This window comes from Citrus clementina, unplaced genomic scaffold, assembly GCF_000493195.1.
Source record: "Citrus clementina cultivar Clemenules unplaced genomic scaffold, Citrus_clementina_v1.0 scaffold_2, whole genome shotgun sequence".
Taxonomy (NCBI): domain Eukaryota; kingdom Viridiplantae; phylum Streptophyta; class Magnoliopsida; order Sapindales; family Rutaceae; genus Citrus; species Citrus x clementina.
In genome coordinates this window covers 5,596,028-5,611,385 of record NW_006262688.1, presented here as the reverse complement: position 1 = coordinate 5,611,385, position 15,358 = coordinate 5,596,028, and the positions used below count along the sequence as shown (strand labels likewise).

Below are 15,358 nucleotides of genomic sequence, written 5' to 3'. Positions count from 1 at the left end.
AATTCATTAAAATAAATTATTTTCATTCAATAACCTTTAATTACTAATTTATCTTTAAACAAAATTACATGTAAGGACGAAGAGAATTTAATAAACAGAGAAATGTTGACAAGACAAACACTCAAATCACACAAATGAGAAGCAAAGGAAACATATGCTGATTTTGGAAAATCTTGAAAAAACGCGCATAAGCCTTGTAGCCGTGCACGCACCGCTCATGTGCTTCTCACATCAAAAGTGGAGACAGCATGAGAATGGCGACGATGGAGCCCAATGCCCGAGTAAATGGAGCTCAACACCCAGATTGGCATGCTTTGATTCTTTCTTGCACACTTAACAACAAAATTGAAATAACTTCTTAGAGATATTTTAATAAACAGCTAACGTGTCACATATGACATAACCTTATCTCAACAAAATATGCCATTGGTGGAAGCAGCCTTGTCAAAGGAAGTCGCTGTCAAAGCTAACAAGACCGTGAAAAGAGATGAGGGTGGTATGGACAATGTTGTGATTGTGGATTTAGATTTGTTTTGTTTGCTTTAAGGATATTTTGGTCTAAAATGAGTATACGTGGCTATTATGATAAGAAATTTTGTTATACGTGATTAGTTTTGATGATGATTTTATGAAAATGGATAAGCAGGTAAATTTTTTAATATATATACAGATTAATTGAGTAATTGACTCAAATATAGGGGCTAAATAAGTGTTTGCCTAATGTCTAGACTAATTTATGAAATTTTATTACATGAAAATATGACAATTCATCATTCATTGTAATAAATAGTTAAACAAACCCTTATAATTTAATTGATCGAGCGGATAAAAATCAAATCACACAAATTTGTGAGAATATATTTTAATTATTATAAATTCAATAAGAATTTTAGTGTTAAGTTGAGTTTTTACTGAGCAATAAATCAGTGATTATTAGACAAGAGAAATGAAAAAAAAATAAATCATACATTTAATTCAATACTTAATAAAAACTCAGCTCAACATTAAATTCTACTCCTTAATTACCTTCTACCATCAAACTTTATTCTACTAACTAAACTAATGCAACGAGTATCTTCTACAATCTCTGAGAGACTTCAAAAATATTAAATCGACAATTTAAGTCACTTATAAACACTTTATATTCATGAAGATTTATGGTAGATCAAGCATCATTGTCAATGTTGGTCGAAGCTACAACAATGCTGCATTTTACTATTAGGCCCAAAGTCAAAAAGCATACCGTGCATACATATATTTTTTCAATTAGCAAAAAGCAGACCATATTTGATTAGACAAGTTTACGGAAAAATAAATGAACCAACAAAATTAAACACACAAATCAAGCATTCCATGCGCTCAAGATTGAGAACTAAATATAGCTTCATGGGTGCAATATTGGATTGTAGCTACAGAGCAATGAGCCAATGATCGCTTAAAAAAAATAAAAATAAAAATACGATAATATGAGTCGCTCAAACTGTAAATTTATTTTAAGATCATTTGAATTGGTTGTGAATAAAAATTATAATTTTGAATTTATTTATTTTTAACATGGAACGCCTTCATTTTAATTGTTAATCAGTCAGTTTACAGTATTCGTACGTTAATAAGAATAAAATAAAAGAATTCTTTTATCCCAATAATATGACATATGATGTAATCATATTATAATTTATTACATATCAAGTGTTAATTTATCTTATCATCTCACTCTCGCATAATAAATTATATAAGAATCAAACGTATTATCCTTTTAAAAATACAAATTTTCTTTTAGATATAATATTACTCTTTTTACATTATTCTTCAAGAAGTTCTATGAGGGGGTCGATTATTAACAGACGCGGGAAAAAAAAGGGTAATTTTTAAAAACCTCCCCTGAGGTTTGGGCTTGTTGCAAGTAGATGGCGAGAATTGATTTATTTGTAAAAAACCCCCTACCGTCAGTTAAGTTTAACATTGACCGTTAGTTGACCGTGCAAAGACAATATTACCCTTAACAATAGTTTATAAACAAAAATAACTAAAAAAAAACCAAAATTATTGGTGCAAAAAGTACAAACCCTATTTTTTGATAATTTTATCCTTGTCAATTCTAAAAATTTACAATATCATAGTTAAAGATTATGACTATTTCATTTTTAAATTTTTAATTTTATCTTTCTTGTAGGAATTTTAAGGAAATATCAATAATTTAAAGAGGATTTTTTAATTTTTTAATTTTAACTTTTTTATAGAAACTTTAAGAAAATATCAATAATTTAAAAAGTGTAAAATAGCTAATAATTTTGATTTTTTTTAGTTATTTTTGTTTATAAACTATTGTTAAGGGTAATATTGTCTTTGCACGGTCAACTAACGGTCAATGTTAAACTTAACTGACGGTAGGGGGTTTTTTACAAATAAATCAATTCTCGCCATCTACTTGCAACAAACCCAAACCTCAGGGGAGGTTTTTAAAAATTACCCGAAAAAAAAAGGTAAAAAAAAATTATTATTTAAATTAAAGGCCTTCAATAGTCTCGCAGACTACTATAGTTTTGTCCTTGGGTTAACTAAAAGGTTCATCCATGCGGTGGCGATGACAATCCAACGTGAAATAATTGGCCATGCAGCCTAATCCTAATTTTGTCATCATGTACAATGAATGGTTATCCTAACGAAGGACACAATTTAATTCGCCATCCATGTGACTAATTAATAGAGACATCGCCCGAGATTAATTGTAGCCACACACGTCAAATTCAAAAATAGTGTAGGATAAGATAAATATAAATTTTGTTTTTATATTTTAAACGTTTTACTCATGGGCTTGTTCATCTCAATCATCATCATCCCATGGAATTGAAATGCTTAAATTAAGGGCAAAATTACTTTCCAATAGGGGTTTGGTATTTTTATTTTGTCTTTTTCAAGGTCAACTATAATGGAGTCCTATAATTTGTTATAAAAATAAACAAGTTGAAAATTTTTAGATTTTCACATATTAGTTCCACACCTATAAATTTACAGTTGCATGAATGCTTCTAGAAGCCACGATTTTCAGGACAAAAACTCAATTAAAAATACAAAACTCATTGTACAAACAAACAAAAATAATTTTATAAGTTTATAAACTAACACTTTATTATTATTAGTAAATGAAAATATTTTTACTACATAATTAAATAATTTAGTATGTTAATTAAATATTATGTTATAAAAAATAATAAAACATTACTTACATAGAATATCAAATTAAATTTATTTTCGTATTTTGTGTATTCCATCTACTTGACATATAAAATCTCTTGTTTGAAAAAAAAAAAAAGATATGGGGTTTGAACCTTACTCACATGGGTGAAAGAAAATTGATTATCGTATTAAATTAAAAAAACATATATTTATATTTATCATCAATTATGGTTAGTAAATAATATACATAGTTTAACTATGTAATAAATTAGTTAATTTATTAACTAATAAGTAAATTTATTAATTTAAATAGATATTAATAAATTTAAGAATAAGTCATTTAATTGAAAACCTAGTTTAATAAAGTAAAAAAATTAAAATATTGTGGACTTATATGTCATGATCGTAAAACTTTTGATTTTTCTTATTTTGCATGAACAACAACGACTTTTAATGTTAATGACCCAATAATCACGTTTAACAATGACATAAAAAAATATTTTATAAAATATACATGTGGTCCATGGACGCACGTGAAATAGCCAGAACCGTGTGGTCTATGTACCAAGTTTAGTGGTCCGGGGAGATGCATTACGCATGAGGTGGTCATTCGCAATGACTAATCAGACAAACAATTTTATGAATTCATTTCATGGCTTGAAAATGAATAATGCGATTATTATTAATTTTTAACTAGAAATTCTACAAATTTACAAATTCAGTGATCCTTAGAGATTAAGAAAGAAGATGGAGAAAAAGGAGATGAATGATGCTGGTCTTGACGACCTCATGGTGCTATTTACTGATATTGTGGAGTTTTTTCTTTCTTTCTTTTTTATTTATCTTTTTTTTTGTATTTTATTTATGAGTAATGATACAGCCACAAACTCTTGTACAAACTTATTTTGTACAAACTGACGTGGCATTAATTCATTGGTTGAATGAAAATATAAATTAATAAAAATAAATCATGTGGGCCAAGTGATATTTAATTCAACCAATCTTATCATGCCACATCAGTTTGTACAAAATAAGTTTGTACAAGAGTTTGTGGCCATATCATTACTCTTTATTTATTTATTTTCTATGTTTATACGTTTGCTACATATATTTAATAATTTGAAATTTTAATTCAAAACAAACTGGATCGTTTCATGATCACAATTAGAATTTTAATTGGATTGAATTCTCCAAATCGAACGAATTGTAACACAATCACTCATAACTAGAACAACGCCGAATTAGGAAATTGGAATTGTTCATTTGATTTGATTGAGTTTGGAATTTTAGAGATGGTTAAATTGTTGAAAAGGATTGAGGGAGTGGACAGATGGGAAAAGAGGTAAGAGGTAATTTAAGGGCAAATTTTGTCCATGTAATATTTTTTTTTTCAAATTGGAGGGAAGATAATCAAATCTGTCGATCTGTCAATTAGAATCATTCTTTATAAATTGAGAAAATATGACTACTGAAGGGCAAAAGCCCCCTTATTATGACCCGAGAAATGATGTCAACCGTATGGCCACTTCATTTAATGAGCTAATTGATTAATAAATTTTAATTATTAGTTTCAATGTCGCAATTAGAGAAATTTTAGAATACGTCTGAGCCACTATATTAATAAAATAATAAGCATATAATGTTAGAATAATGATACAGTTACAAAATCTTGTACAAATTTATTTTGTATAAATTGATGTGACATTAATTCATTAGTTGAATGAAAATATAAAATAATAGAAATAAATCATGTGGACCAAGAGATATTTAATTCAACCAATGAATTAACGCCACATCAATTTGTACAAAATAAATTTATACAAGTGTTTGTGACTATATCATTATTCATAATGTTATGATATGTGTAGTTTTATTTTGAAGAACCAATACGTAATTGGTGGTTATATTAAAAATTCAACTACATATATTATTCAGGTATTAATTAATTGTATTACATCTCATGCAATATAAAATTTCTTAAAAAGTGAATTTATGGAAACAATTATGATAATAGATTTGTTAAGCATCAAATTTTTCTAAGAATGCGATTTTTTTTTGAGAAGGCGAATGGTAAACGTGAGATTTTCCCTACCTTAATCTATAACCAAAACATCCGTGGAGTATAATGAAAACATCAATGTGGTTTAGTGGTAATTTTTTTTTTCTTAAGGAGATCTTTAAAAAATGAAGACAATTAAAATAAGCTTGAAATCCAAATTCATATACACACGACATAAACGCTCAAGACTTTAAGATAAATTAATAGATTTTAAATATGGCGGTGTCATTTTTATAGAAGAGAAGAAGAATATTAACACTTTAAATTATGGAGCACGCGAAACTGAAGACAAACTAGTGTAATAGTACGTCGTACGTATCTTTTTCCTCTTCGGCCCCACTTCGCTTCATTTTATTTTTTATTTTTTGAAAAGGGCTTCATTTTTCATGTGCCATAAGTCGAATGGAGCACGTGAAAACCAACGACTTTTTACCAGCGATTAAATGAATTTGTCGGAGATACTCATTCTTACACTCTGCAGATACAATTGCCGTCTCCTCACCTTACTAGTGAACCCGAAGATTTAAATCTACTTATAAAACAAAAAATTAAGATAATCTTTTACTTGTTTTCAAATGAACTCCAATAAAACAACTCTCATATATAATTTTAAATAGGTCACGACGAGATTGGTGTCGACAGATTTATGATATTTTTCAATAGGATTTTTTTTAATATAATATATGTATTTAAAAAAAAAATGGAAATCTGACATTGATCCTATTCTACGAGCTCTCTCATGCTCCAACTTCCTATATAAACTAAGGATTGGTCGCTCATGTTTCACATAGCTCGGCTAGCCAAGAAATAAATTCTAAAGCATCTTCTTCTTACTTGAAAAACAATGTTGAAGCCACAGGTTCATCAACCTCAATCTATCAAACCCCTATTTCCATTATCCAACCCGTTTCTCCATGGAAATTACGGCCATGCCTTTCTTCCAGTTCCATCAACTTCTTCACTTTTTAAAGGAAGTCCCAAACTTCGGATTGGTTCTGTTCCCAGAAACACTATCAAAGCTATAGCAACTTCCACTGAAAAATCAATCAAAGTTAAGGCTGTTGTTACTGTGAAACCAACTGTGGGAAGCTTCCTCTCAAATATTTCTTTAGACCGAGGGTTAGATGATCTTGGAGATTTGTTTGGTAAATCACTCCTCTTGGAGCTTGTCAGTGCTGAGCTTGACCCCAGTAAGTACAGCACAATAATATATATATATTTTTTCAGTTCACATAAAGTTCCCACAGTTACAATAATTCAGGGTTAAAAGTTTTTTAGCAAAACGTTTTTTAAAAACCGTTTTCTTGTTAAGTGAAACTAAGAAAGTGGATTTCAAATTTTGCACTTGTAAAATTCCAAAAACACGTTTGGTAATGATAAGAAAGGATTCGCTGCTTGTTTTAATTATCTTTGCATTAAAAGTTATAAGTATCATATTAAAAGTAATTTTTTTTTAAAGAAACTTTGACCGAGCAAAGAGAAGTCATAAATTAAGAGTTTATTATAAGAGGTTTTTAATTTTGTGTTAAAAATTTTAATCCAGTAAATAATATCTAAAAATCTTACAAACTTGTATAATAGCTAATCCGATTTACCTTATTTTTTGCCACATGTCATCGAGATTTGTTAAAAGATGATTTTGTATTATGCCAATCCTCCAATCAAAGATTTACCAAAAGTAAAAACATGTATAATATCCATGCTTTTTAAGAAATAAGAGATTAATTTACATATTTTACGCGCCATGTTTTTGAAAAATTACAAAATGTTTTCAAAAAATGAAAACAGTTTTTGATAATATTTTTTTTCTATATTAATATTTCAGAGACGGGATTGGATAAATCCACCATCCAAGATTATGCGCGCAAAATTGGTGCGGACGGGGATGGAAACATGCAATATGAATCAGAATTCGAAGTCCCATCTGGATTTGGAGAAATTGGCGCAATATTAGTGGAAAATGAGCACCACAAAGAGATGTATTTGAAAGATATTGTTCTTGATGGTTTGCCAAATGGTCCTGTCAACGTAACATGTAATTCATGGCTTCACTCAAAGCACGACAATAAACAAAAGAGAGTTTTCTTTACCAACAAGGTCAGTTTCTTTTCCTTAACTGCATATTTTTTCAAACCTCTGGGATTAATTTCCCCAAAATTGTAAAATAGAATGTGAATTTTCTAGATTAAACTTACCCCCTTCAAGTCAATTTTTGAATTGTACTCATAGCTCAATTCTTAGCACAAACTATGTGCTCCAAGATTATTAGTCCTTATCTGTTCACTCTCGTATATGTATATATTTCAACCAACCGTAATGACATCCATATGCATATGACATGGATAAAGAGTTTTATTGCTATTTAACGATGTCAAGTTTAATTGAGTTTTTTTTTTTTTTTAATTCTATATTTTAATTCTGTAGTACTTGCCATCACAAACACCAGACGGATTGAAGAGATATAGAGCTGAGGAGCTTACCATTTTGCGAGGTAATGGACAAGGAGAGCGCAAAACCTATGATAGAATCTATGATTATGATGTCTACAATGATCTTGGAGATCCAGACAAGAAACCTGAATTAGCAAGGCCTGTGCTTGGAGGCAAACAAAACCCTTATCCTAGACGTTGCAGAACTGGACGCCCACGGTGTGACACAGGTTGATTATTACAGTTTAACTCTCTCTCTCTTTCTCTTTTTTTACTACATAAACATCTAATTAGGGGCTAATTTTCTGGTTAAAAACATAGACAAAAACCTTCCTTTCAGGAGAAGTTATATAACTTCGAATTTCGAAAGATCAAGGCTTTGGTGATTTTTAAATGATTAAAGAACTAAGGCGGATTTTCAATGAATTTTAGAACTAATGAAATCGCTTTTTCCTTTTGTTTTTTTTTTACACTATGTTACAACCCGACAATTATTGAGACTATATTTTTTGTTAGATCTTGTAAAGTATTGTCTAAAATTTTATCCATGCTAATAATTAAGGAATTACAGTGAGAGAAGATTTTTACTCTCACTAACATTTGAGATATGTCTGCTCCAATCATATTTTGTAAGGAAAGATTTGAGAGAAAATTTTTATCTCCAATAATTTTACTAATATTTAAGAAATGTCCGCTCCACTTATATTTTGTGAGGGAAAAAAAATATCTCTACTCAATTAAATCTTAATTGAGAGAATTTTTTTTTAAAAGTTCTCATATCTTATTTTTTTTAAAAGTTCTCCTTTTGTTTTCTAAATTTCAAAACATGATGATTAGAAAGTAGGGCCATTTCTGAACTTTCAAGGTTGAATTTCTATTGTCGTCTGATCAAGACGGAACATAAAGGGGTGTACATGTCCTTTTAGGGGTACCCAATGTGTGGTTGGAAAAGGAGACGTGAACACAAAAGGTCGTTCATAAAATTCTGAACACAAAAAATCTGGCAAGCATAGTCACGTCTGCTACATAGCACATGGGCCAAAAGGTAGTTCAAATAAGCTCGAGCTGACCATTGAGTATTCTAAAGACGGCTGGGCCCTGATGAAAGATTCCCTATTTGCTTTTGAGGTCCTTTCACGAAGGAGATGAAGAGAAAGAAGAATCAAACTATGACAATCAATTTGAAAATAGTAGCACAAGGATGGTTAGAACTTATATATAATGCTAGAGTGATATATTTATTTTTTAATATGAGAATAAAAATCTAAACTATATTCTAATAAAATAATTCCAGCAGATTTTTATTTTACTAAAACACAGCCTAGATTGTAAAAATATACTAGTGTTGGAAAAAAAAACTAGCAGTATTCAAAGAAATAAAAATAAAAGTTACAACAGTGATGCGTTGACTCATAATTAATTAATTTTTGGATAAGAAAACATGTTTATGTATGCACCATAAAAAAATGTTAATCACTTTCTAGTAGGAGAAGCAATTTACATTAATTTTAGTGGGGCAGAGGATGAGAGGAACCACCATTATTTGGATTCAAAAAAACAAATTTCATACCTGTGCGTATGTGTGTGTTAATGCATGCAGATCAATTTTCGGAGAAAAGAGAGGGAAACTTTTATGTTCCAAGGGATGAAGCATTCTCGGAGGTAAAGCAGCTAACATTTTCAGCAAAGACGGTGTACTCAGTGTTGCATGCGTTGGTACCATCCTTAGAAACCGCCTTTGTCGATCCTGATCTGGGGTTTCCATACTTCTCTGCTATTGACGCACTCTTCAATGAAGGAGTCAACTTGCCTCCACTCAAACAGGAAGGTTTTTGGAACACACTGCTTCCCAGATTGGTTAAGGCAATTGAGGATACAGGAGATAATATTTTGCTGTTTGAGACGCCAGAAACAATGGACAGTAAGGACCCTCTTCTAAATTATATAATTAATTAATTTCTAACACAATCAAGGTTTCTTCAATTTGATGCTTGAATTTATACTAACTATTATTTGTGTGAGTTGTTATTTTCAGGAGACAAATTCTTTTGGTTTAGGGATGAGGAATTTTCTAGGCAAACTCTCGCTGGTCTCAACCCGTATAGCATAAGGTTGATCACGGTACGATCAATATCGCTACTTTGATAAAAATAGGGTGACAGAATTGGATTAGTATCCTCTCATTTCTTTTTTCCTTTCTTCTTTTCTCTTCTTGTTTCTTTTTATCTTCATAATCTAGTGAAAAAAATAAAAGAATCGGACTATTAGCACCCCTCCAAAATTTTATTGAAGCCCCTTTTTAAATTATATTATATTTAATACCAAAAGTGCCTTTTTTTCTAAATGAATGTTCTTTTCATTTATGAATTTTTTAGTTTTTAATAATTTTCTCACTGTTTCAATTTTAATATTTGCATACCTCTCTTTAAACTTTCTTTATTATTTAATTTCTAAAGAAAAAAATCTAAAAGAAAAAGTAAGAAAAACATTATACTTAGAAAATAATGATATTTTATGAGTTTAATATAATTTTATCCTACCTATAAATTTTGGGTTCATCAATTAGTTTGAGAATTCTTTAAAAAAAAAATTTTGTAGCGAGATAAAATTTTATTTTATTTATTTTCCACTATGTTGTATCTTAATTACGTTGTTATGTTTATTGCAAAAAATTTGTTTTGACTTAGAGGATTACTTCATAAAGTCAGATTAGTTTGATGATAAATTTTGCAAGCAAAATAAAATTGAACAGAGAGAAAAAATATAAATGGCTTAATTCTATTTATATTTGTCCTTAAATGTAATTGTAATATAATAAGGGTTTTATGAGATTAATGAAAGGGTGTTAATAGTCCAACTAAAAAAAAAAGGCTTGATTGTAAATAAAGTGACAAAATAAATAGTAATGATAGTCTCAATTTTTTATACCCTAAAATTCATTAAGTATTTGATATTTCTTTACAAGATCTACGTTAATTAGTTGTATTACCTTACCAAACAATTAATGAATACTACATCATTTGAGATAGTTTTTTAGGATAAAAATTTAGAGATATGTAATACTACTCAAAAACTAACACAAAACTCAATCTTAGTTATTAACCCAAGATAGGTAAGGGGGGGACAAACAAGGAGATAATCTTTTTGTCCAATAGAATTTTGATAAAATTTGTAAAAAAATTAAGTTAGTTTTATTTGCATCAAAGCAGAAGAAATGAAATAAAATTTTATGTCACTTGTTTTCGTAAGAAATGTTGAAAATGTCTACGAAGATAATTAATCAAATTATAGTAAAAACTACGAAGATAATTAATCAAATTATAGTAAAAACAAGAAGTAATTTAGTCTTTAGTCTTTTTACAAGGAAAAATACTAAAGAGACAAAGCACTTACCGATTTAATGATAAATCGGTACGGATTTATTTATCAGCTAATAGAATAAAACCGGCGCCGATTTATCACTATTTCTTTCATAATTCTATCAAATTTTCTTGTCAGAATATTTATAAATTATGTCATCGCACTTTTGGGGTCAAGTGCTTTTATTAATACAATATCGAAGAAGTGATTCTATTTGACACTATCATTATCATAGGATAAAGCAATTGCCTGATTGATTGATATGCCTATTGGCATAAGTTATAACAGCAAGAAGATAAAAAATTGCATGAAATTGTGCAGGAATGGCCGTTGAAAAGCACACTCGATCCTGAAATTTACGGACCACCAGAATCAGCAATTACCACAGAATTGATTGAAAAAGAAATTGGAGGAATGATTTCTGTTGAAGAGGTATACGAATGATCATTCTGAAATATAAATCAACAAGAAAAAGTGAACCACAATTATTTCCTTTCAGTCAATTAATTTGTAAACAATATGTTTTATGCAGGCTATAAAACAAAAGAAGTTGTTCATCTTAGATTACCATGACCTATTTTTACCATATGTGGAAAAAGTGAGACAACTCAAAAGCACAACGTTGTATGGATCTCGCACAATTTTCTTCCTAACACCAGCCGGCACATTGAGACCAATAGCTATTGAGCTCACTCGGCCTCCAATGAATGGCAAGCCACAATGGAAACAAGTGTTTTTACCTTCTTGGCACTCTACTGAGTGCTGGCTTTGGAAGCTAGCCAAAGCTCATGTCCTTGCTCATGATGCTGGCTATCACCAGCTTGTCAGCCATTGGTATGTGCAATTTCTCTTAATTCATGTAGTTGACTTATATGGTATTAAGTGGCTTGTCAAATAAAAAAAAAGTGGCTTATTAGACTTTTTGTTTTTTTAATATATAATTAGCCCGATGATAACACAATTCATTTTTCACACGTGTGAGCAGGGTTTGAATACCACGTATCTCCCCCCACACACCCCTCCTCTTGTACTACCCTTATATGAATACCAGACTTTTATTATAGGAACCTAAAGACTTAACTCATACTCAAATACTAGCTCAAGAGTTGATAATTGTCCCAACTCCCAAACCTATGTACTTAACTCAAAGATTCAATCTTGCCTAATGGAGGATTATGTCTCTAACGTTTAACAGTTAAGCTAACCAACACCCACACCCATGCATGAGAAGACCTTAAATATTAATATAGTTGCTTATTCTCTTTGCAGGTTAAGAACTCATTGTTGCACAGAACCTTACGTAATAGCAACCAATCGGCAACTCAGCGTGATGCATCCAATCTATAGATTGTTGGATCCTCATTTTCGATACACAATGGAGATCAATGGTTTGGCTCGACAAGCTCTTGTTAATGCTGATGGAATCATTGAAAGCTCATTCTCACCTGGAAAGTACTCTATGGAATTTAGCTCTGTTGCCTATGACAAGCAATGGCGCTTTGACCATGAAGCACTCCCCAAAGACCTAATTAGCCGGTAAGTCACCAGGCTATTTTGTTATACGAAAAACATTAAACAGAAAATGGATTGATTTCAATTTTTTTCCCGGATATTTATCCAGGGGATTGGCTGTTGAAGATCCAAGTGCTCCACATGGCTTGAAGCTAACAATTGAAGACTATCCTTTTGCCAATGATGGCCTTGATCTCTGGGATGCCATAAAACAATGGGTTACCGATTATGTTAATCACTACTACCCTGATAAAAGCCTTGTAGAATCTGATGAAGAGCTCCAAGCTTGGTGGACTGAAATTCGAACTGTGGGACACGGTGACAAGAAACATGAACCTTGGTGGCCTGTCTTGAAAACCCCTAAGGATTTAATTGAAATCATCACAACTATTGTTTGGGTAACATCTGGTCACCACGCAGCTGTTAACTTCGGCCAATACATTTACGGAGGCTATTTCCCCAATAGGCCAACCACTGCAAGATGCAACATTGCCACTGAAGATCCATCTGATGAACAATGGAAATTCTTCCTTGAAAAACCTGAAAATGCACTTTTGAATACCTTCCCTTCCCAGATTCAAGCTACTAAAGTTATGGCTATTCTTGATGTTTTATCGACTCATTCTCCTGATGAGGAGTATTTAGGAAAAGAAATAGAGCCAGCATGGCGTGAGGATCCGGTTATAAATGCAGCATTTGAAAAGTTTAGAGGCAAGTTAATGGAGCTTGAAGGGATTATTGATGCAAGGAATGCAGATCCCAAGTTGAGGAATAGAAATGGAGCTGGGATGGTGCCATATGAGCTCTTGAAGCCATTTTCGGAACCTGGTGTTACAGGAAAAGGAGTTCCGTACAGCATCTCTATCTAGAGTTGAAAATGTTGTTGCAATCGCTCGAATGTTGTGTCAATAAAAACTTTTGAGAATGAGTTCAAGAATGAATCAAATAAATTGCAGTTAATGTTGCTGTCGGTGTTATATTATTAAGTAATTAATTCTCTATCTTTCGTGTTAATTACCAATCATCCTAGTGTTAAGCATCAACAAAGTTTTCATTTCAAATGATATATAATTTGTCATGTGACACAAGATAATATGCGCAACACCCCCAGGTCATTACAAATATTAGTTAATAATGATCAAATTTTAACAGAATTTGATAAATTTTTATCCCTAATAAATTTAGATCGGAATTGAATAAGTATTTTGGTGCAAAACTTTGAAGAAGGGGAATTCAACCAACTAGCATATGGATCAAATTCTTACATCTTCAGTAGCATCACTTAATCAACAATTATGCCTTAGTTACTTGAAATTAACCAATAATTCTAACTCGTTATACAATATTTAATTACAATAGAAAAATAATCTTGATTTAAATGCAAATTTAAATAATATATAAAATAAAGAATTTTTTAAGAACGAGTGATAGTATTGGCACCTGTCAAAATTTCTTATAAAACTCCACTGCTATATATTTAGACATTTAATCTTGATTGAAATCACAAAAATTCTATGCACCTTATATATATATTTTTTGATCAACTGGGGCTCAATTAAGAGCTAAAAAACAACCGAACGCGGAGTCGCAACCCCGTAAGAATCATACAAAAGAATGGATGAAACCCCCAGCGGGGGACTAGGGTACACCATAAGCCCAAGAGGCAAAGAACAAGCAAGGTTCGCCATAAAATCAGCAGCCAAGTTTGCCTCTCTGTACACAAGAGAAATAGAAACCTGCCAATCCTTTTTCTTGAGATACTCTTTGATGGCAAAAATATATGCACCTTATATTTTTAAGGGGAACGAATTATTTTCCTCCCTCAAAAAAAGAAAAAGAAAAAAAAAAGGAGAGAGAGAGGGAGAGACCGAATTGAGTGATAAAGCAACAAGCCTGCTTTGTTTGGATCAATTAGAGGCCCATATGAAAGCTTTTTCCAAGTTTAAAATGAATATAAAATAAATAGGGAAATGAAAAGCCAATTAAGGAAGAGTGTAGGTGACTAGGGTCATTAGTCTTGGTGGCTTCTTATTTAAAGTTTGTTTATTGCCTATGAAAAATTATGATTATTGATTTCTTTATCAATTTTTATTTTTAATAAGACTTCTATATCCAGTTAAATGTTAATACTGGTCATGAGAGTTTTTAATTTTTAAAAGTTACTTCAAGGTTCAATGAAAAAGAAGACGTTCAGACTATTTAAGGAATTTAAATGAGTGTTATTAGTAAATTGAATAATTTTAGTTCTTTAATCAAGGGATGCATTCAGAATATGGGTTTATGAGATTATTAGATGGTGCTAATAGCTCCACTAATTAAAGACTTAATATAAATTGGGGTTAGGGGAAGAGCCGAAGAGGACCCATTATGGGCCTTGAAATGCTTTTAGTAGCCCTTTTTAAGCTTTTCAAGTTTAGTTGAGCTATTGGCACTCCTTAAAATTTCTTATCAAACACATAAAAAGAAGTGTGTTAGTTGGATATGTGGATTCTTTACCCTAATGACTAACCTTATCAGTTATGAAACCAAAAAAACTCATTATATTCCAATATTTATAATCAAATTAAGCAAATCTTGACAGTTTAGCTTCGCCCCCCCCCCCCCCCCCCCAAAACAACAAAATAATAAAAAAAAAATCACAGATTCAAAACCCTCTTTTAATCTCGCAAGACCTCTAATTTTTGTAAATGAAAATTATTTTGTTATTCTGATATGATTGATTTTGATGATAAATAAATACAATTAATTAAAATAATAAAATGAACATAATATCCATAAACATGAAAAGCTTAATAAAAAATAAAATTAAGTTTAAGAAATC

At 30.8% G+C, this 15,358-nt stretch overlaps 1 protein-coding gene across 1 annotated transcript; it reads left to right on the top strand.

Moving 5' to 3' along the window:
- Positions 1–5,938: 5,938 nt before the first annotated feature.
- On the top strand, positions 5,939–13,551 carry LOC18052054 (linoleate 13S-lipoxygenase 2-1, chloroplastic). The gene is made up of 9 exons (XM_006445907.2): positions 5,939–6,426; positions 7,062–7,333; positions 7,661–7,895; positions 9,266–9,586; positions 9,701–9,786; positions 11,347–11,457; positions 11,558–11,859; positions 12,295–12,561; positions 12,647–13,551. The coding sequence occupies exons 1-9, from the start codon at positions 6,081–6,083 to the stop codon at positions 13,404–13,406; spliced, it is 2,700 nt and encodes an 899-aa protein (XP_006445970.1). The 5' UTR covers positions 5,939–6,080; the 3' UTR covers positions 13,407–13,551.
- The last annotated feature ends 1,807 nt before the right edge of the window (positions 13,552–15,358 follow it).